Consider the following 18,846-nt stretch of genomic DNA (forward strand, 5'->3'; position numbering starts at 1 on the left):
GCCTCGAGGGACAGAGCCCCCGACCCCCCTGTGCCACCGCAGCCACCCTCCTGTCACCACAATGTGCCTCGAGGGACAGAGCTGACCCCCGTGTGCCACTGCAACCACCCTCCTGTCACCACAATGTGCCTTGAGGGACAGAGCTGACCCCAATGTGCCACCACAGCCACCCTGCTGTCACCGCAATGTGCCTTGAGGGACAGAGCTGACCCCAGTGTGCCACCGCAGCCACCCTACTGTCACCACAATGTGCCTTGAGGGACAGAGCTCCTGATCCCAGTGTGCCACCGCGGCCACCCTTCTGTCACCACAATGTGCCTTGAGGGACAGAGCTCCCGATCCCCCCTCCCCGTGCCACTGCAGCCACCCTCCTGTCACCACAATGTGCCCTGAGGGACAGAGCTCCCGATCCCAGTGTGCCACCGCGGCCCCCCTACTGTCACCACAATGTGCCTTGAGGGACAGAGCTCCCGATCCTCCCTCCCCGTGCCACCGCGGCCCCCCTCCTGTCACCACAATGTGCCTTGAGGGCCAGCGCTGACCCCATTGTGCCACCGCGTTCTCCCTAGTGTCCCCACACAGTGCCTGGCAGGGCAGGATGGCTGTCCCTCATGTCCCCGCCATGGCCACCACGCTGGGTCCTGCGGCCACAGTGGCCACCACGGCCCCTCCGGCCCTGCCACCCGCTGTGCCCCTCGCCAGGGTGCCCAGTTGCCTCCTTCCCCTGCCCCACGGAGCAATAAGCCCCGCCCCAAGGACCACCCGGTGGGCACCAGCCCCACCCACTTCCAAAAGGACCAATCCCGTAGAGTGTGGGGATAAGCCCTGCCCTACCTCGCAGCAGCAAACCCCGCCCCCTTTCAGCCCCGCCCCCCGGTGCCTCAGGCTCCACCCCCCCAGCCCTCGACGGGCAGGGCCTCTGCCCAGAGGAGGCGGGTCCCAGGCTGCAGTGGGAGGGGCTTGAAGCTGGGGGCGGAGCCAGAGCCCTCCCCACTTTGCAGCCACCGCCCCAGGCAAACCACCTGTCAATCATGGTAGGGGCGGAGCCAGGCGGGGGGGCGGGGCACCCAGGGACCACTGTGTTGGTGCGTCTAATGCGTGTTTATTTATTGGAGATGTTATTTATTAGGGTATTTATTGCAGAAGATCTATTCTTGTATTAACAAATAAAACGCTTTCTCCAGCGCCTGCCACCTCCATGCCACAGGTTGCCCCCAGGTCATGGCCCTGGGGTGGCTGCAGGGGGGGACGGGCTGAGGAACCAGTGAGCGGGGTCAGTAGGGGCCAGAGTGAACAGGTCTGCTGCCGCCAGTCACACGTCCCAGCTCAGTCCTTGTCCCAGGGTCCTGCTCCCGCCCAGGTCCCACAGCACGGGGGGGTGGCCAGCCCACCCTGCACACCCCTATGACCAAGGACCAGCTGGGCCAGTCGGTGCATGTCCCCACTGCGCCACCATGGGCTGTGCTCAGGGGTGCCCCCTGTCTCCAGGGATGTGTCCTGCGATCCCCCCTGCTCCCGGTATCACCCAGGGTTGTGCCCTGGGATCAACCCCGCTCCCGGTGTCACCCAGGGATGTGCCCTGTGATCCGCCCCCCTGCTCCTCGTGCCACCCAGGGTTGTGCCCTGCAGGTCAGCAGGGCAGCAGGGCGAGCTGGGCCTGGGACTGGGGCACGAGCAGTGCCCCCTGCCCAGAAGCAGCCCTTACTCCGCAGCTGGAAAGCCGGGCTCCAGTCCAGGGCAGTGGTGCCCCACAGCAGTGCCCAACAGGCGCCCACGTCCCAGTAAAGTGCCGTCACCTGGTTGGCGTCGATGTCCCCGAAGGTATCGGTATGGGGAGGTGCTGAGTGGCGCTGGCCACGTGGGCCCCGCAACCCATGGCATCAAGTGCTCTGGCGGGTCAGTGCAATGCCCAAGTGCGGCCACGAGTCCATGGCACCGCGTGGGCAGCAGGGATGCCCCGGGCCCCTGTGATGGTGGCCCCCAGGACCTGCAGGATGGGGTCAGACCTGGGTATGGGGTGTGACTGCCCCTTCTGCCCCCTCCCCACCATTCCCTGCCCCCAGCTGTGCTGTGGGCTGCTCCTGGCCTCTGTCACAGCTGCTCCCAGGACGCTGGTGACCCTTTCCTGAGCATTGGTGGGGCAACCACCACCCAGCATCCCGTGATCCCAGGGTCCCCAGCATGGGCAGGGGGAAGCATTGCGGGGAGTTGACATGAGGGGGTGCCTGTCACTAGCAGACGAGGTGGTGACACTGCCCAGACAGGGAGGGCAGAACCTCAGTCACCAGCAGAGTGCGAGGTCAGAGGTGCCATGAGGGTCCCCACGGTGCCCGTGTCCAGTGGATCAGGGCGCAGCGGTGGCACTGGGATCACCGGCAGGCTGTGGGGCAGTCTCCACAGCGGTGCCGCACGGCTGCGGCGCAGCAGGGGACACGGGGCTCCACAGCGCAGGCAGCGCCACCCTCTCAGCTGCCTGCAGCTCTCGGAGGCCCTGGCAGGACGGGCCCCGCTTGCTGCCCCCGCGGAGCCACCCAGTGGGCAGGGGGCACTCGCTCAGCCGTGACACCTGGCAGCAGCCCAGGGCCGCGCTGGCGTCACCGCCTGCCCCTTGGCCACAGGGTCCCCCCAGCGTCACTGCCTGCCCCACGGCCACAAGGACTCGTCAGCGTCACCGCCTGCCCCACAACCACAGGGACCCGTCAGCTCCAGCGTCTGCCCCTTGGCCACAGGAACCCGCTGGCGTCACTGTCTGCCCCACGGCCACAGAGACCCGTCGGTGTCACCGCCTGCCCTACAACCGCAAGGACCCATCAGCGTCACCGCCTGCTCTGCAGCCACAGGGACTCATCAGTGTCACCGCCTGCCGCGCGGCCACAGGGACCCGCCAGCGGCACCACAGCAGCTCCCAGGTACCCGCTGTTCCAGCAGCGCCTCGGTGGGGCTGGGGCGCACCCCGCGGGCGCCGCAGGGCCCGGCCCCGTCCCACGCTCACCCGCGCTCTCTCGGCAGGGCCATGTTGATCCTGAGCTGCCCGGCCCAGCTGCAGCGCCTCGAGGGCGCCCTGCGGAGGAGCCTGCCCCTTGCCCTGCCGGTGATGGGGACCCCGCGGTCACCCCCTACCCCCTGCCCCTCCCCACTGGTGACAGGGACACCCTGACCCCGTCCTCTGCTGATGGGGACCCTGGTGTCCCCTCCTGTCCCACTTCCTGCTGGTGATGAGGGCAACGGTGTCAACTCCTGCTCTGCTGGTGTTGAGGACCCCAGTGTCACCCCCCCTGCCCCACTGGTGACAGGGACCCCAGTGTCACCCACTGCCCCTCACCCTGCCAGGGGTGTGAACACCGGTTTCACCCTCCCTGCCTCAGTGGTGACAGGGACCCTGGTGTGGCCCCCCCCCGACCCACAGTGTCGTGGACACCCCACTCGCTGTGGGTCCCAAGTCCAGCCCAGACAGGGCCTTCTGGAGCCAGCCAATCCCAGCCTGGCTTAGGTCTGAGTCAGCCAATCACCTCGCAGGCCAGGACAGCCCAGCCAATCCCAGCGCAGGCAGCCATCGGGCCAATCCGAGTAGCCTTTGCCACCCCACCCCACCAGCAGGGCTTGGGGGCGGTGCTCCCCAAGCCCCACCCCCTCATGGGCACCCTGGCTCGTGACTCCACCCCCTCCACCTTCGCCCTGAGCCAGGCCAGGGCGAGGGCGGTCATCTTTAGTGAGGGCAGGGTGCCCCACGCCTGCCCCATAGCGCTACCCCCTTGGCCCGCAGGTGCACGGGGCCGTGATGAACATAAACCGAGGCAACCCGGGGGACTTCGAGGTCGTGGTGGACGCATGGCCGGACTTCCGTGCGGTGCTGGCGCGGTACCGTGGCAAGGTGGCCGCCATGGGGTGTGGGGAGTGGGGCTGGGGGCACAATCCCACCCCACCCCACCCCCCCCCACACACACTGTTGCCCCACAGGTGCCGGCGGATGACTGCTACATGAACATGCACGCGGCTTTCTACCATGACCTGGATGCCTACAGGGCCCTGCTTGAGAGCCCGGGCGCCGTGCGCTGGGACAGCGCCTTCCACATCTTCGGTGGTGCCGGGGCACCGGGTGGCACCACTGCGAGGAGCTGGGGGCACTAGGAGGGACTGAAACTGGATGTTCCTGGGGGGAGGCGTTGGGGGGGGGCATCGGGGGCAGGAATCGGGTTGCTTGGGAGCACCGGGGCTGGGAATCAGGGAGCACTGAGTGGGGCACTGGGGGCAGAGAACAGCACTGAGAGCAGTGGGGAGGCTGAAAATGCTGTATGGGAGGGACTGGGAACAAGGTGCGGGGGCACCGGGAGCGGGACACTGGGGACACGGGTGGCTTTGGCGGGGGGTAGATCGCGGCACCGTTCCCCGCCCCCAGGGCTGCAGGACGGGGTGGTGTCGGCATCGCAGGCCGTGGCGGGGGCCAAGGGCGTTGAGCTGGAGCTGCTGCCGTTCTACACGTACCTGCACCCCGACCCCGGCGCACTGCCCGAGCCCCAGTGAGTGCTGCCCCACAGCCGCCCCACAGCTGCAGCCGCCAGCCCGGCTCACGGCAGCCCCGTCGCCCGCAGGCTGCAGCCCGGCGTCCACGTGGGGTCGCTGAGCCCGGCGCACACTGACCTGCTCAACACCACCTGGGCCTATGGGGGCAACGCACGGAGCCGCCACTACCTGGCACGGCTGCTGGAGCGCTTCCCCAGCGTGTGCCTGCTCGATGCCGCCGCGCAGCCCTTCTGCTGGTCCCTGATGGACCCCTTTGGCACCAGCACACATGGCTACACGCTGCCCACGCACCGCCGCCGCGGCCACATGCAGGCAGTCATCATGCTGGCCGCCCGCCGCGCACAGGCCCGCGGCTTCCCGTCCTTCGGCCACACGGCCCTGGCCAACGGGCCCATGCAGCGGCTGCAGGAGCGGCTGGGCTACCGGCGCCTGCCGGGCCTCTGCCACTTCGTGCTGCACAACCCGGGCCTACGCTGCCACGCGCCCTGAGCCCGGCGGCTTGGCGCGCGGCCCCGGTGGCAATGAAACGCAGTCGTGCTCCTGCTCCGCGTGCCTGCTCTTTTGCACCCGGGGGAACAAACCCGCGCGTTGTGGTGCCTCTGACGGCCCATGCAGGGCTGTGCTCCCTGCCGCTGAGTGCTTCCCCCCGTGTCCTCTTGCTGCGGTGGTTTTGCGCTTGGCTTCACGATGGCCGTTACAGCCCCGGCAGCAGCTCGGTGGCATCACCGCCTGTGGGGCACAGCGGCATCCCAGGGGGGCCGCGTGGCCGGACACGTGCTGCGGCCCTGCGCTATTCCTGTCCCTTCCCCGGGGACAGCAGGAAAGCGCTGGGCACATCTGTGCTGCTGCCACCTGCCCCGTGCTGTCGCCTGGGCTCGGGGAGGGGGACACGGCAGCTCAGCCCCTGCTGCCCGCGTTTCGGAGGGGGGGACACGGCTAGAGAGGGGCTCTGAGCAGGCGGCGGCGACTCGAGGCCCCGGTTACGGTGCATGGTGGGGGGTGGCAGCGCCGGGGCCGCCCGCTCGCCTCGGTTCCCGGTTCGGCCGCTCCCGCAGGGCAGGGGGAGGAGCCCGGCTCGGACGCCTGGGTCCCCGCGGGGGGGGAAGGCGGGAAGGGGCGGGGCCGCGCGCTCGGCCGCCGGTGTTGACAGCGGGAGGCGGTAAAGGGCGCGGGGGGCGCGGGGGGCACCGGGACGCGGCGCTCCGGTGCGAGCGCGGGGGGCGCGGGGCAGCTCCCGGGGGGCGGCGCGGCCGGGGCGGGCCCCGCGCGTGCGCGCGCCGGGCCCCGCCGCAGCCGCCGCTGCGCTCCGCCCGCAGGGGCCATGGGGCGGAAGCGCCTCATCACCGACTCCTTCCCGGTGCTGCGCCGGCCGCCGCGGCGGCACGAGGACAAGGGGCGCCGCGGCCGCCGCTGCCGTGAGTGAGGGGCTGGAGCGGGGTCTGGGGGCGGGGCCTCTGGGCGGGGATGCACGCGAGGGGCGGGGCCTCTGGGCGGGGGCGGAGCCACGGGGCATCGGGGCGGGGAGAACGCCCGGGGGCGTGGCTTGGAGGCCGGGCTCCGCCCCCGGGGCCCGATCCGTGCGCGTTCCCTGCAGCGGCGGCGGCGGCGGCGGGCGGCGGCCCCGGGCCTGGCCCCGCGGTTCTGGACATGCTGCGGCGCTTCGACCTCGCCTGGGAGTACGGACCGTGCACGGGTGAGAGCCCCGGCGGCGCCCGGCCCCGCATCGCACGCCCCGGGGCAGCGCCCGCCCGCTCACCCACTCTGCCTGCAGGCATCACGCGGCTGCAGCGGTGGGAGCGGGCGCAGGCGCTGGGGCTGAGCCCCCCGGCGTCCGGGCGCGACGCCCTCCTGCAGCACCCAGACGACCCCGCCGTCACGTACAGGTGGGCGCCGCTAATCGGGGGGGATGACCCCCGGGGGGCCGGACCACAGCGTAGCTGGGCGGCACTGGGAAAGGTCCCGTGGGAACCCTGTTGGCCATGGCCACCTCCTGCTCTTGGGGAGCACAGGCCAGGCCCACAACCCGCGCTGATCTCCCTCTGCCTGTGCCCTGCAGCCTGTGGCACGAGTACCCGCTGTGAGCGCCTGTGACCAACCCCCCAAGGCAGCACTGAGGCCGTCCCACTGTCCCCCATGCCAGGCTTCCCTGCAGCTGTGCCCACGGTGGGCACTGGGCACATTAAAAGCTGGTGTGAAGGAAGTGGCTGCACGTGCTGTCTGTGGGATTGTGCAGACGGGCTCAAGGTGGAGCCCCAAGGCCAGGGTGGCAAGGGGCAATGCTGTGCTGTGGGGCACCGTGGGGTGCACACACTCCCCTCCCAGCCCCATGGAGAGAGCCAGGCACGTTGTCCAGACAGAAGGTTTAATGCCACCCTGCCCGTTGCCTCCTTCCTTGTGTCCCGCATGGCTGCTTGTGAAGGGGCAGGTGGGGAGCCCTGGCGCTCACATTGCTCCGGGGCAGCCAGGGATCATCGCTCAGCCTGGATGTGGGGATCCCCCTGCCACCTCCTTTGGGGGTCCCTGCCCAAGAGGGACCCCATGGCTGCTGCAGGTCCCAGCTCGACTGCCTTAGGACAGTGGGACAGCTCAAGTGTCACCATGGGGCAGGTGGGACTTGGCCCGCAGAGCTTGCTCGAGACGTGACCTTGCTGAGCTGCAGCAGGGAGCCGGAGGTGGCTGGGGGAGAGAAGGAAGTGAGTAGCTGCCGTGCCCCCATGCCCACCTCCCTCACAGCTGTGGGCAAAGGGGACCCCCCAGGGAGGACCCCAGGACACCGGAGTCCCTCCGTGTGGTGCCACAACCGAGGGCTGGACCCTGTCGGGGTGCAGCACGGGCAGGGTGCAGGGCCATCCCAGCCAGCTGAGCACAGACCGGCAAATGTCCGTGCAGCTGCGCACGCTCACGGCCTTCCTGGAGCAATCCAACAGCGGCTTCCTGCCCAAGTCCTGTGTCAAGGGACGTAGCTGGCGTAGAGATGGGTGGCCAGGTCGGCTTGCAGCACTGCCGCCACTGCCAGGGTCCCTGAAATGCCCTGGGTGGGGGCTGTGCAGAGCCCACACGGAGACAGGGATGGACAATGGTCACTATGCAGGGATGGGCATGGGCTTGGAGAAGGAGGCAATGGCCCAGGGATGGGTGTGAGGAGAGGCATATGGATGGGTATGGATGTGGGGATGGGCACGGGGATGGAGGCAATGGCACTGGGATGGGCACAGGCACAGGGATGGGCACTGGTACACGCGTGGGGCAGGCACAGGGAGGTGAACAAGGACGGGCACTGGCCTGAGGACAGGACTGGCGCAGAGAAGGGGACAGGGGATGGCCCGAGCAGGGGGCAGGGCTGGCGGCTGCAGAGGGAGCAGGGAGCAGCAGGGCCCAATGGGGGCGGAGCCTGCCAAGACCCGCCCCCTCCTCAGAGGAGGCGGGGCCTGAATAACCCATGGCCACGCCCTCTTGGAGAGGGGGGCGGGGCCTGCGCAGGCAGGCGAACCGGCCGCCGGGGGCTGAGGGCGGCCGCAGCGCAGGGCAGTCGGGGACGAGGCGCCCGGTCCAAGCGCTGCGCAGCAGCCCCCGGGCAGCCGCAGCCCAAGCGGTTTCCGCAGCCCCGGTTCCGCAGCGGCGGTGCCCGGCGCCCCGGCCCAGCAGGCGGCTCTGGGGCACACGTGGGTTCCGGGTGGTGCCGAAGCTTGGGAGAGCAAGTGGAGCTTTGCCCCCCAGCCAGGGAGGCAGGGAGGGGACAGGAGATGGGCTGCCCTGCAGGAGATGAGGGCACACGGGCTGCTGAGGGTCCGGCAGTGCCCATGAAATCCTTGGCCAGAGTTCAGGCGCGGTTGGCTCACATCCACGTTGTCCTGGTGGGCTGCGCGGTGGCAGCAAGTGAGGCGCCACTGGGGTACGGGCCGAGCACTGCAACACTCACCCACGCTGCGCGCGCTGGGTCCCCGCTATGGGGCCTGCGGCTGTAGAAGACGGTGTCAGTCACAACCTGGAGGTCCGGTCAGGAATGAGCATTTCCAGGGGGTCGACCTCCATGGGGCCTCACTGCTGGACACCAGACCCTGCTGGGCATTGGACACCCCCTGCCGTGCACAGAAAGCGTGAGGGGGGCTGCTGAGCCCAGAGTTGAGAGCTGACACTGCCGGCTCTCCTGGTGATGCAGTGGGGCCAGCCCAGCTGCACAAGGGGAGTGCCCTGCTCTGGGTCATGGAGTGGGCAGCGGCACCTGTGCGGGCCGGCATGGTGCTGGCAGCTGGCAGGGTGACGTGGCCAGCTCGTCTTTCATCTTCTGAATGTGGAGAAAATCCGAGAGGAGCCGTGACACGGTGTGAGCGCCACTTCGGTGCCCCCATGGCTGGCACGGAGTGGGCCCCCCTTTCCCAGCTGGCTGACCCAATCTGCCCATGCCCCAAGGCAGCTTGGGGGAGCAGAGGTGGCACCCAACAGGGACAGGCTGAAGGTGACCACACACCCCATTGGCTTGGTGTCCTGTGCTATAAGAGGGGGGTGCCAGCTGCAGGGATACCCAGGTGGCACTGCCAAGCCCCAGGCAGGGGTATTGGTGCCCTGCATGTCCTTACCTGTGTGCGTGAGTACGTCCTGCACTTGTGGTACCCTTCGATGACAGCTGGGACATGGTGCTTCCAGGACTTCCCCCCTTGCCCGCACCACCAGGACATGCAACACCCCCAGGTGTCTGGGGGGCACTGCCACCCACCAGCACTGCTGCAGTGCCCCGTCCCTCCCAGTGGCTCCTGGAGTGTCGCCCACCATGAGAGCTGTTGTCCAGGCCCAAATTCGAGGCTCTAGGATGAGCAGGGGCCCCAGAAGTCACCTCTGCCTTGCAGTGCCTTTCTCCATCACCAGCATCCAGTGGTGTCACAAAATTGCATGCAGGGTTTTTTCCTCTTCTCCATGTTTGTGGGGAGAAGGAAGCGGAGCTGATTTTGCTGCTGCCCTCTCCCATGTCCCGGCCGCACCATCCTGGCAGCTTTGTGGCACCGCTGCCCCCTGCCCTGCTGCAGAGTCAGAGAGAAAAGGGACCCTCTGTCTTAGGGAGACCCCAGGGTCTCCAGCCTGCCCATGATTTCTAGGAGGCAGTGGAAAAAAAACAAAACAAACAAACAAAAAAAATCCCATTCCCTTGTCCAAAATGATATTATTGTAAATTATGCACTATGCTTGTTAATTAGCTAGGTTATTGATTACTTGTTGATTAGTGTCTTAGCAGCTTGTTGTTTAACCAGTAAGGATTACAGTCTCTTGAATCTGTCTTGGTGCAACCAAAAGGCGAAGCCCTGGACTCCGGGCGTACCGAGGCCGACTGCGAGGAAGGAAGGAAGGAAGGAAGGAAGGAAAGGGAGGGGACAGGGAGCTGGCCCGTGGCAGGGCCGCAGCGGCGCCGTGGCCCTGCTCGCCCTGCAAATACCAAGCACTCCCTGCCACTTTGCTCAGCTGCATCTTGTCCCGCTGTAGCAGTTTCAGGCCCTTGAATGCCTCCCACGTGGGTGACAAACTTTGCCCGCTGGGAACAGGACGGCGGTGCTGAGTGCCGCGTGGTGCAGAGACACCGAAGGGGCACGTCAGGAGATGAGCAGCATGCCCGCAAGGCCGCACGAGGGGCAGCACCCTGCCCGATGCCCCAAGGCGCATGCCAGCAGGAGGAGGGCACCCAGGGGGACACCACGGAGGCTCCCCGGCACCGCATCCCGGCCAGCCGCGCCGCGGAGGCCATGCCATGCACGGGAGCAGCCCCGCTGTTCCTGCATCCTGCTGGGAGCTGCGCTGCCGTCGCACCTGGGCACAGCCAAACTCTGTCGTGCAAGTGCGGCTCCTCAGCTGCCTCTGTACAGCTGGGCTCACATGAATCCCTCCTGGACAGCCTGGCAGTCGCAAAAACTACTGGGACATGATGTGCTAGAGGGCAGGAACAGGGTTTTTGGGAGGAGGATGAGGTATGTTTCTGGCAGAGGGCTAGAAGAAGGTGCTAGTAAAACGCACATGAGAAGCACCCAAAGGCACGGAGGAAGTGACTGAGAACACCCCAAGTCATGGCAGAGGGAAGAAAAGCCCCAAGAAGAACCAAGATCTGCACGATCTCTGAAGGTGCTCCCGGGCAGGAATCAGCCTTTGCGGAGGCCACCGCAGTGCTGTGGCCCCTCTCGGTCCCATCACCCCCATCGTGCCCCTTTCCTGTGTCTCCCCCTGGGGACGGGAGTGTTGAGAGACTGTGGCTGCCTCACCTGCCTCTCGTGGCACCAGCCGCCCCTTCCGCAGCGGTGGGCACGAAGCAGACTGCCAGCGCGGGGGGCTCGGGGGAACCCCAGGGTGCCCCGTCCTCGTTGCAGCTGGCTCTTTCCGGCGGAGCCAGCTCGGGGTACCTGCCCATGCTGAGCGCGTGGACGGGGCAGTGCTCGGATCAAGATGACGCAGTGCTTGGGTCAAGGTGTTTATCAGCTCCGCTTGGGCACGGGGGCTCCCCTGCAGGTTCCCGGGGAGAGGGAGAGAACCACAGGGAGGTCTGAAGCGCTGCTGAGCGTCGGTGCATGGTGAGGAGCCCGCGGAAAGGGGAACTTAGGCTCTTTATGCAGCTACTGAGTGTGACCGTTGTGTGTCCCATTGCTTGACTGGCACATGACCAGGGCAGGATGCAGCCTGGCGGGCGCTAGCAGCGCGTCATCAGCGGGATGTGATACAGTGTACAAACCCAGTTGGACGCGCACGACGCTGCCCTGCGTACGGGCTGCGCGTGACACAGCCACGAGCCAAGCGGGGAGGACGGCTCGGCCGGGCCAGCGTGTTTCGGAGCGCTCCGGCCCGTCCCCGTCGCCCACCCCGATATTCGCCTGCATCTTCGTCCTCTCCTCCCGCCGAGCCGCAGCCCGGACGGGGCAGGCTCAACTCCCGCCCCCCCCCCAGGCAAAGCACGCCGGGAATTGTAGTTTTCGCCCTCTCACGCTCAATATGGCGCCCGAGCCGCCCGCCGCCGGACTACAATTCCCATGCGGCCCCGCGCGCGGCAGCGCGGTGGGCGGCTGCCGGGGCTGCCGCGCGCTGCCTGCTGGGGAGTGTAGTGCGTTGGGGCGCCCCGGCCTGGCTGGGGAGGGCGCCTCCCGCACTCGACGGGTTCACTCTGGCCCCTACTGACAGCACGCTCAGCTGTGGCACAGTGCTCCCCGCAGGACCACAGACTGGCGGGTACCCCACAGAGCCACCCCCCTGGGCTACACCAGTCCCCGCCCTGGGCAGCCCAGGCGGAGGGAGCATCCTGGCACCGGTGGTGACTGTTTCCACTCTTTATTCTCCGGCTGGTGAGCAGTGGCGCTGGCTGCTGGCACGCAGTGACGGGGCAGCCGTGCCCCGATGTGGGGGACACGGCGGGGCAGTGTGTGGGGGGGGATGAGGCAGCGCCACCTCGGCCCCCAAAGTGCACGCAGTGTGTGTCTGGGGGAGGGGCTTGGGCACCCAGGCTCCGCCCCCTGGATGCCCAGGCTCCGCCCCCAGGGTTCCCCTGTGAGGCCAGGGCCCCGGGGTCAGAGGGAGGGGGGTGGTCTGGGGGCGGGGCCAGGGGAAGGGGCGTGGTCAGAGGGAGGGGGCAGAGCAGGAGAGGAGGCGGGGTCAGAGGAGGGGCAAAGGGTGGGGTCAGAGAGGGAGTCCGGGCAAGGGGCGGGACCAGAGGCGGGGGGCGGGGCAGGTCCGGGGGTGGTGCCGGGGGCGGGGCCTCCGTCCAGGCTGGCCTGGCGCACGACGCGCCGGGGCCGCGACGAGGGCCGGGCCCCCGGGGGCTGCTCGCACCGGCGCCCGGGATCCCCCGCCTGCTCCACGGCGCTGCCCGGCGCCGCCTCGAACACCTGCAGGGGGAGAGCCCGCCGGACAGCGCCCCACGTGGCCCCGGGCGCCTCCCCGCACACCCATCAGAGCCTCCATCCCGGCTGTGCCCTCACACTGGGCCCTGCCACCCCTGGTCCCAGGAGCGCCCGCGGGTCGTGCCTGGTGCTCACCTCTGTGTCGAGCGGTTCCTCCGGCACCTCGGGGGGCTCCATCTGGCTGATGCTCCGCATGACGGCGCAGAGGGAGATGCGCGGGCGCCGAGGGGCCCCCGGCCCCGCCAGCCGCCCACCGCCCTCCTCGGGCCCCGGCAGCTGCGGGGACGGCGACCAGCCGCCCTCATCTCCTGGCGTGGCATCGCAGACGTCGTCCACCTCCACCACCCGCTCTGCCGCTTTCGGCTCCCACAGGCTGCTGTGCCGGCTGCGCCATGGGCCGGGATGCTCAGCCACGGAGCGACCCCCCAGCTGCCCGTGCCCAAGGGAACGTGTCCACCCACTGCCCGTGCCCAAAGGGACATCCCCCCCCCGCCACCCATGTCCCTCCCATGGTGCCCCCAGCCTCACGGTGCCCCCAGTCCTACCTGGCCTGCAGGATGCCCTGGTAGAAGTCGAGCTGGCGCATGAAGCCGGGGTTGGGCACGACGCCAGGGCGGCAGCGCCGCACGTGCCGCAGTGCCCGCTCCAGGGGCCACCCGAACTCCTTCATGGCGTAGGCCAGCACCGTGGCTGCCGAGCGGCTCAGCCCCATCCGGCAGTGCACCAGCACCCGGCCATGCCGGGCCCTGCGGTGGCCATTGGTCAGGGCTCCCCATGTCCCCAGGGCCCCCAGCCCCAGTATTCCCAGTGCCCTTGGACTCAGGTCCCCAGGGCTCCCAGGTCCCTAGGGCTCCCAGTGTCCCCAGGGCCCCCAGCCCCAGTGTTCCCAGTGCCCTTGGACTCAGGTGCCCAAGGCTCCCAGTATCCCCAGGGACCTCAGCCCCCATGGTTCCCAGTGCCCTGGCACCTGTGTCCCCAGCCAAATACCCTGCCCCCCAGATTCCCTTACAGTCGTGTCCCCAGTGCCCTCATGCTCCTTGCACCCAGTCCCCTAGCGCCCTACCACCCCCCTGGTCTACCCCGTATACCCACTGGTGCCCCCTTCCTACAAAAGTTCCGTCCCCCTGTGCCAGGCTATGTCCCTTTGTGTCACCCCCTACCGCCTTCTGCATCCCCGACCGCATCTGGCCCCACTGACCGGACATCGGAGAGGAAGAGGAAGGTGTCATTCCAGTGTGGCAGGAGCTGGGCCGTGTCCTCGTCGTACACCCGCACGTTCATGTAGGTGAACAGTGCTGGGAAGAAGTTGTCGATCTCCCGTGCCACATTGAGGATGTGGGTGACCCTGAAGATACAGGGGACATGGGCACCAGGGCAGGAGGATCATAGTAGTGCCCACGTGGATCAGAGTGGAGAATCGGGGCGCTCTACTGGATGCTGTGCCCCATGATGTCCCATGCCTTCACTGCAGGTGCCACAGGATGCCTCCCAAGGGTGCCCTGCAAGCCCTCATGCCCACCCCCGGCTGGTTGCTCCATTATGCACTTCCCTAGCTGTGCCCCAAGCCAAATGTGTCCATGCTACATGATGGCCCCAGGCCTACCTAGCTAGGTGCCCCATGACAGACCCAAGCCAGTCCCACTGGATGTCCCGTGACAGCCCCATGCCCACCATGCCAGCTGCAGCATGATGTCCCCAAGCCCACCCAGCCAGACACCCACTCATGCCCTGTTCTCATGCCCTCCCAGGTGGGGACCCATGAACCTCCATCCACACCCAGCTGGCACCCATGACGTTCCCATTCTCTCCCAGCTGGCCAACCCATGCCACCCCATGCCAACACAACCAAATGCCATGACACCCTCCCAGCTGAGTGCCCCATGGCCCACCAGCCTGGGCATGGCTCCTGCTCACCGGTTCTGCTGCAGCTCCTCCAAGTTGGCTGCGTTCCATTCAGAGCCCTGTGCAGGCAGAAGGGGGTGACAGGATGGGCATAGGCAATGCCTTTGCTCCCTGCCATGTGCCACCCCCTGCCGTGCCCTGCGGCCCGCCGTGCCCACCAGGTAGAGGTGCGGGAAGATGCGGGAGGGCCGGTCCATCTGTGCCAACACCAGCAGCATCTCGTTGTCAATGAAGTCCTTGTGCTGGGCCAGGCTGTGCCCTGTGCGGCGCTCCAGTTCCGTCCGCACCTGGGCAGCCGCCCGCCGTGTGAGGCCCGTGGGGCCCAGGGCTGCCTGCACGGGGTCCTGGGGTGGGGGGCCTTGTCTTGGGGCACCCACCTCCTTGGAGGTGACACTCTCCAGGTCCGCCGTGGCCATGACGTCCCGGAGCAGGACCCTCACCGCCTGCTCCGTCAGCTCCGGCGCTGCCGGCCTGCAGCCCCCTGCCTGTCAGGCAGCCCCTAGCCCCGCCCCCGACCAAGGACTGCCCCTAGCCCCGCCCCCTGCCCAAGGACCGCCCCCAGTCACACCCATTCACCTGGCCCCACCCTAGGACTGGAGGCTCTGCCCAATCACTTTACCACGCCCACCTTCCCTTTAAGTGCAGGCCCCACCCCCTCCCTATGCCACACCCATCACCAGGCCCCGCCCTCATAACAAGCCCCTTCCCACTTTCAGCCCCGCCTCTTTTCCATGAGCCCCGCCCCTTTGCTCTACCCTCCCCCACACAAGGCTCTCCAGCCACAGAGCTCTTGGCACCGGCACTGCTGATTGGCTGGTGGGTGGGAGGGCGTGGCCCGGGGGCGGGACATACCCGGGGGCGGGCAGTAGTGGGGAGCTGGGCCGCACAGACTCCAGGTCGGCCATGGCTAGCCACTCGTTGATGCAGCTCTGCTCCGAGGTCACGTTCGCTGCGTAGTGCTGGGCCCAGGCCAGCGCCGGGCCCCCGGGGATGTGCCCGCCGCGCGCCGCCTCGCTGCAGGCCCGATGCAGCTCCTGCAGCACTGCCCTGCACGACAGGCACCCGGCCGCATGGGCACCCGCCACCACGGGCAACCAACGCCACGGGCACCCAACAGCTTGGGAACCCACCACCAGGGGCAACAAAGACCATAGGCATCCACCACCATGGGCAACCAGGACCAGGGGCAACCACAACCACGGGCAGCCAGCACCGTGGGCACCCACCACCATGGGCGCCCAAGACCATGGGCACTCACCACCATAGACACCCGCTCTCTCATGGACATCCAACTACCCCAGGCAACCAGGACCACAGGCACCCACAACCAAAGGCACCCATCACCATGGGCAAACAGGACCATGGGCACCCACTAATGTTGGTGCTCATCGGTCCAGATATCTGCCCCTGTGGGCACACAGCACCCTTGCCACTCTTCAGCTGCACCTATGCCACCTCTTGCCAGCTATGACTCTGGCCTCTAACCAGGGTAGTGCCCCCCTGTTGCCACCTCCCCTATCTCTGGCTTTTGCACCCCTTGCTCATGACCAGGTGCCCGTGACAGAGCCCAAATGCCAGCACTACTCCCACAGCCCAAGTGCCCAAGTCCAAAGCTGTGCCCGAATGCCCACATGCCTGTGGCAGTGCCGATGTACCCGGTGCCTCTGGCAGTGCCCGGGTGCCCCATGCCCACCAGCTGCAGGGCCAGACTCGCTCACCACATGGTCTGGACGGAGATGGGCTTGAAGATGCGGGTCTGTCCCCCTGATGTCACACTGAAGCCCCTATGAGACATGGGGCTCAGGGTCGTGTCCCCCATGCCACCCCCCTTGCCAGCCCCAGCTCTTACCCGTCACCATCGAGAAAGACCTGGGTGTCACTCCAGATGGGCAGCACCATGCCCAGGGTGCAGCTGGTGGCACTGCGGGCAGGCGCAGAGGTTTAACAGGGCCTCGCTGCCCCCTGTCCCGGTGTGCCAGTGCCCCCCGGCCCCGCTCACCCTTCGTGTGGGAAGTCCATGCCCAGCAGTGCTGTCTCGCCCGCGGCGCCCACTTCCTCGGGCCACACCACCAGCAGGTACCGCAGCCGCCGGGGTCGGCACGACTCCAGCCGCACCGCCTGGGCACGGGGGCTCAGCGGCTCCCGCGCTCACAGTGCCCCACGCGGCTAGGGCGGGGCCCTGCTGCAGGCTCCGCCCCTCCCTCCCACGCCCTCTCCCCCATTGGCCAGACAGCTGTCTGGGCCTCGCCCCTCCCTCCCACGCCCTCTCATCCATTGGCTGCGCCACAGGCTGGGCTCTGCCTACCAGCCGGATGGCGTCCTGCGGCCGCAGCAGCTGCATCATGAGTTCCAGGTGCTGCTCCTGCTGCCCCCGCGCCGGGCAGGGGGCCGGCGCTGCCAGGCCCGCGTCGGCCTCGGCCTCCAGCGGCTCCTCAGCAGGCAGGAGCAGTGCGGCCCCCTTGACCATGACAAAGCTCTGCCTGCGTGGGACACGGCGGGAAGCTCGTCCCAGCGGCCCCAGCCCCGTCCCCCCGGGTTTTGGCGCCCGCTCTCACCGCCGCTGCAGCTTGCCCCGCCTGGGCACATCTTCCTCCTGCGAGAGTGTGTCGGGGAGAGGGTGAGCATTACTCCAGGGAGGGGATTTGCCCAGGAAACTCCATCCTGGGAACATCTCAGCACCCCTCCATCCTGGAAACATCCTGATTGGTGCAGCAGGCACTGGGACGGGCAGAGCTGGGACAGAGCCCTGACAAACTCACCCTGCCGTGGGCAAACACCCCCCCAGCAGTGTGTCCTCCGGGGGGGCAGGTTCCTGTGGCTGCAGCCCAAGGCGGAGGTCAGTCCCAGCCTCTACACGCTGCCTGGGGGAAGTGCCCTGGGCTGTGTGCCCTGATAAGGCACATGGCGGGGGACGAGGCAGGGGGGTGCTAGAAACGGCTGTGAGAGCTCGTGCCCGGCTATGGGGACAGCCCCTAAGGCCACCAGGAGCTGTGAAGTGCAGCTGCCCCATGACGATGCTGGGAGCACAGGGTTCTGCCGGGAACAAATGGGGACCCTGGAGTGCACCGGGGGTGACTGGGAGGTCCCGTGCCCTCGAACTGGGGGCAAACGGGACCGCCCAGACCGTGCGTGCTGGGAGCAATGGGGACAGCAGCAACCCCCGAACTCCCTGCACCGGGAGCACCCGGGACAGCCCTCGCTGCCAAGCAGGCGCCCCCGGGACACCCCGCACCCCCCGTGCTGCCCGCACGCACGCGGGCGCCGTGTCCCGGCGCGGGCAGCCCCGCTCGCGGCGCGGCCCGCACTCACCGCGCCTGCCGCCCGCCGCACGGTGACCAGCGCCATGCACCGCCGCGCCGGGCCGGGCCGGGCCGCACCAGGAAGCGCCGCCGCCCCGCCCGGCTCGGCCCGGCCCGGCCTGGCCCGGCTCCGCCCCGGCGCCCGCACCCCGCCCCGCGGCCGGCCTGGCCCGGCGGCGCTCGGAGCGCTCTGCTGCCGTGCCAGGGATCCCCAGTTCCAGGGACTTCCTTGGATTGTGCCGTGCCGTGCCTAGGACTCCTGGTGCTCCCCGGGGCTCCCTGTGCCCCAGGCACCCTGACCCCAGTGCTTCAAGTGTCCTGGGACCCAGCTACCCGGGTCTCCAATGTCCCCAGGCTCCCAGTGCCCTAGGATGCAGGTCTCCAGGGCTCCCAGTGTCCCCCCTAGACTGCCCTCCTCCCTGTCAGTCATCCCCAGTGCTTGGGACCTCCCCCAATCCACAGTGCCCTGGGACTCCGCGGACTACCCCGTCCTGTGCCTGGTATTCCCGGGGCCCCCTTGGAAGCCTTGCCATGTGCCTGCTATCCCCTGTTTCCTCCCTCTCCTGCCCTCTGCAATGCCTGGCATCTGCCCTGCCATTCCCAGGCCTCTGGGTGCCCCTCTGAGCATGCAAGACCACCCGAAAGACCTCCCCCCTCCCCGCCAGCATCCAGCTCCCCCCCAGCCTGGGATCCCCACTCTCCAGGGCCTGGCACTGCCCTGATCCCAGTGGCAGGGCATCCTGACCCCCTAAGGTGTGACTCCCCCGCTCAGGGCTCCGGCGGGCAGAGGGATCCCCCTGGAGCGCGTGGGGCAGAGAGACGCGGAGGCACCGCTTGGCTTTGCTCTTTCTTTGCTTTCCCTCCGGTGGGGGGCTCCATCCGGCGCTGCCCGCTGCCCTCTTCTGCTCCTCTGCTCCATGGCGTGCACCAGGCCCCCTGCCCCATGGAGGCCTGACCCAGCCCCACAGCGCTGCGGTGGGGCTCACCTGGCCAAACACCCCCTCCCTGGGCCGGGGCCACCCCAAGAGATATAAATAAAATAAATAAAGCTGCGAAGAGGGGAGAATGCGGACGAGGAGCCACACTGGGGCAGCTGGAGGAAACGAAAATCCCGGGAGACACCACCAGGGCCTCCCCTCTGCTTGCTGACTCCGCCCCTCAATATAGGCTCCTCCTCCTTCTACAGGCTCCACCCCTTTTCCCAGGCTCTGCCTCCTGATGCCATCTCCCCACCCATCCTGTGCCCGGGCAGCAGATGCTCC

General features: G+C 68.2%; 3 protein-coding genes across 3 annotated transcripts; 2 read left to right on the forward strand and 1 right to left on the reverse strand.

Annotated features, from left to right (window-relative positions):
• The first annotated feature begins 3,013 nt into the window (after nt 1-3,013).
• Nucleotides 3,014-5,010, forward strand: LOC148592622 (glycine N-acyltransferase-like protein 3). Its single transcript, XM_088534231.1, has 5 exons — nt 3,014-3,091; nt 3,764-3,871; nt 3,958-4,078; nt 4,397-4,517; nt 4,590-5,010. The coding sequence occupies exons 1-5, from the start codon at nt 3,014-3,016 to the stop codon at nt 5,008-5,010; spliced, it is 849 nt and encodes a 282-aa protein (XP_088390357.1).
• Nucleotides 5,011-5,830: 820 nt separating this feature from the next.
• POLD4 (DNA polymerase delta 4, accessory subunit) lies at nt 5,831-6,638 on the forward strand. Its single transcript, XM_088534199.1, has 4 exons — nt 5,831-5,936; nt 6,116-6,214; nt 6,293-6,404; nt 6,578-6,638. The coding sequence occupies exons 1-4, from the start codon at nt 5,843-5,845 to the stop codon at nt 6,600-6,602; spliced, it is 330 nt and encodes a 109-aa protein (XP_088390325.1). The 5' UTR covers nt 5,831-5,842; the 3' UTR covers nt 6,603-6,638.
• A 5,412-nt stretch (nt 6,639-12,050) lies between these two features.
• On the reverse strand, nt 12,051-17,688 carry SSH3 (slingshot protein phosphatase 3). Its single transcript, XM_088534232.1, has 14 exons — nt 17,595-17,688; nt 16,841-16,878; nt 16,591-16,765; nt 16,285-16,403; nt 16,135-16,206; nt 16,004-16,069; nt 15,138-15,332; nt 14,663-14,756; nt 14,444-14,572; nt 14,298-14,344; nt 13,582-13,728; nt 12,929-13,129; nt 12,519-12,768; nt 12,051-12,368 (listed from the first exon to the last, which is right to left on the reverse strand). Exons 1-14 carry the CDS (start codon nt 17,628-17,630, stop codon nt 12,051-12,053), a joined length of 1,887 nt encoding a protein of 628 aa, XP_088390358.1. The 5' UTR covers nt 17,631-17,688.
• Between the last annotated feature and the right edge of the window lie 1,158 nt (nt 17,689-18,846).

Source organism: Tinamus guttatus, unplaced genomic scaffold, assembly GCF_059628265.1.
Source record: "Tinamus guttatus ecotype Peru unplaced genomic scaffold, ASM5962826v1 Tinamus_guttatus_pri_ptg000546l, whole genome shotgun sequence".
Classification (NCBI taxonomy): Eukaryota; Metazoa; Chordata; class Aves; order Tinamiformes; family Tinamidae; genus Tinamus; species Tinamus guttatus.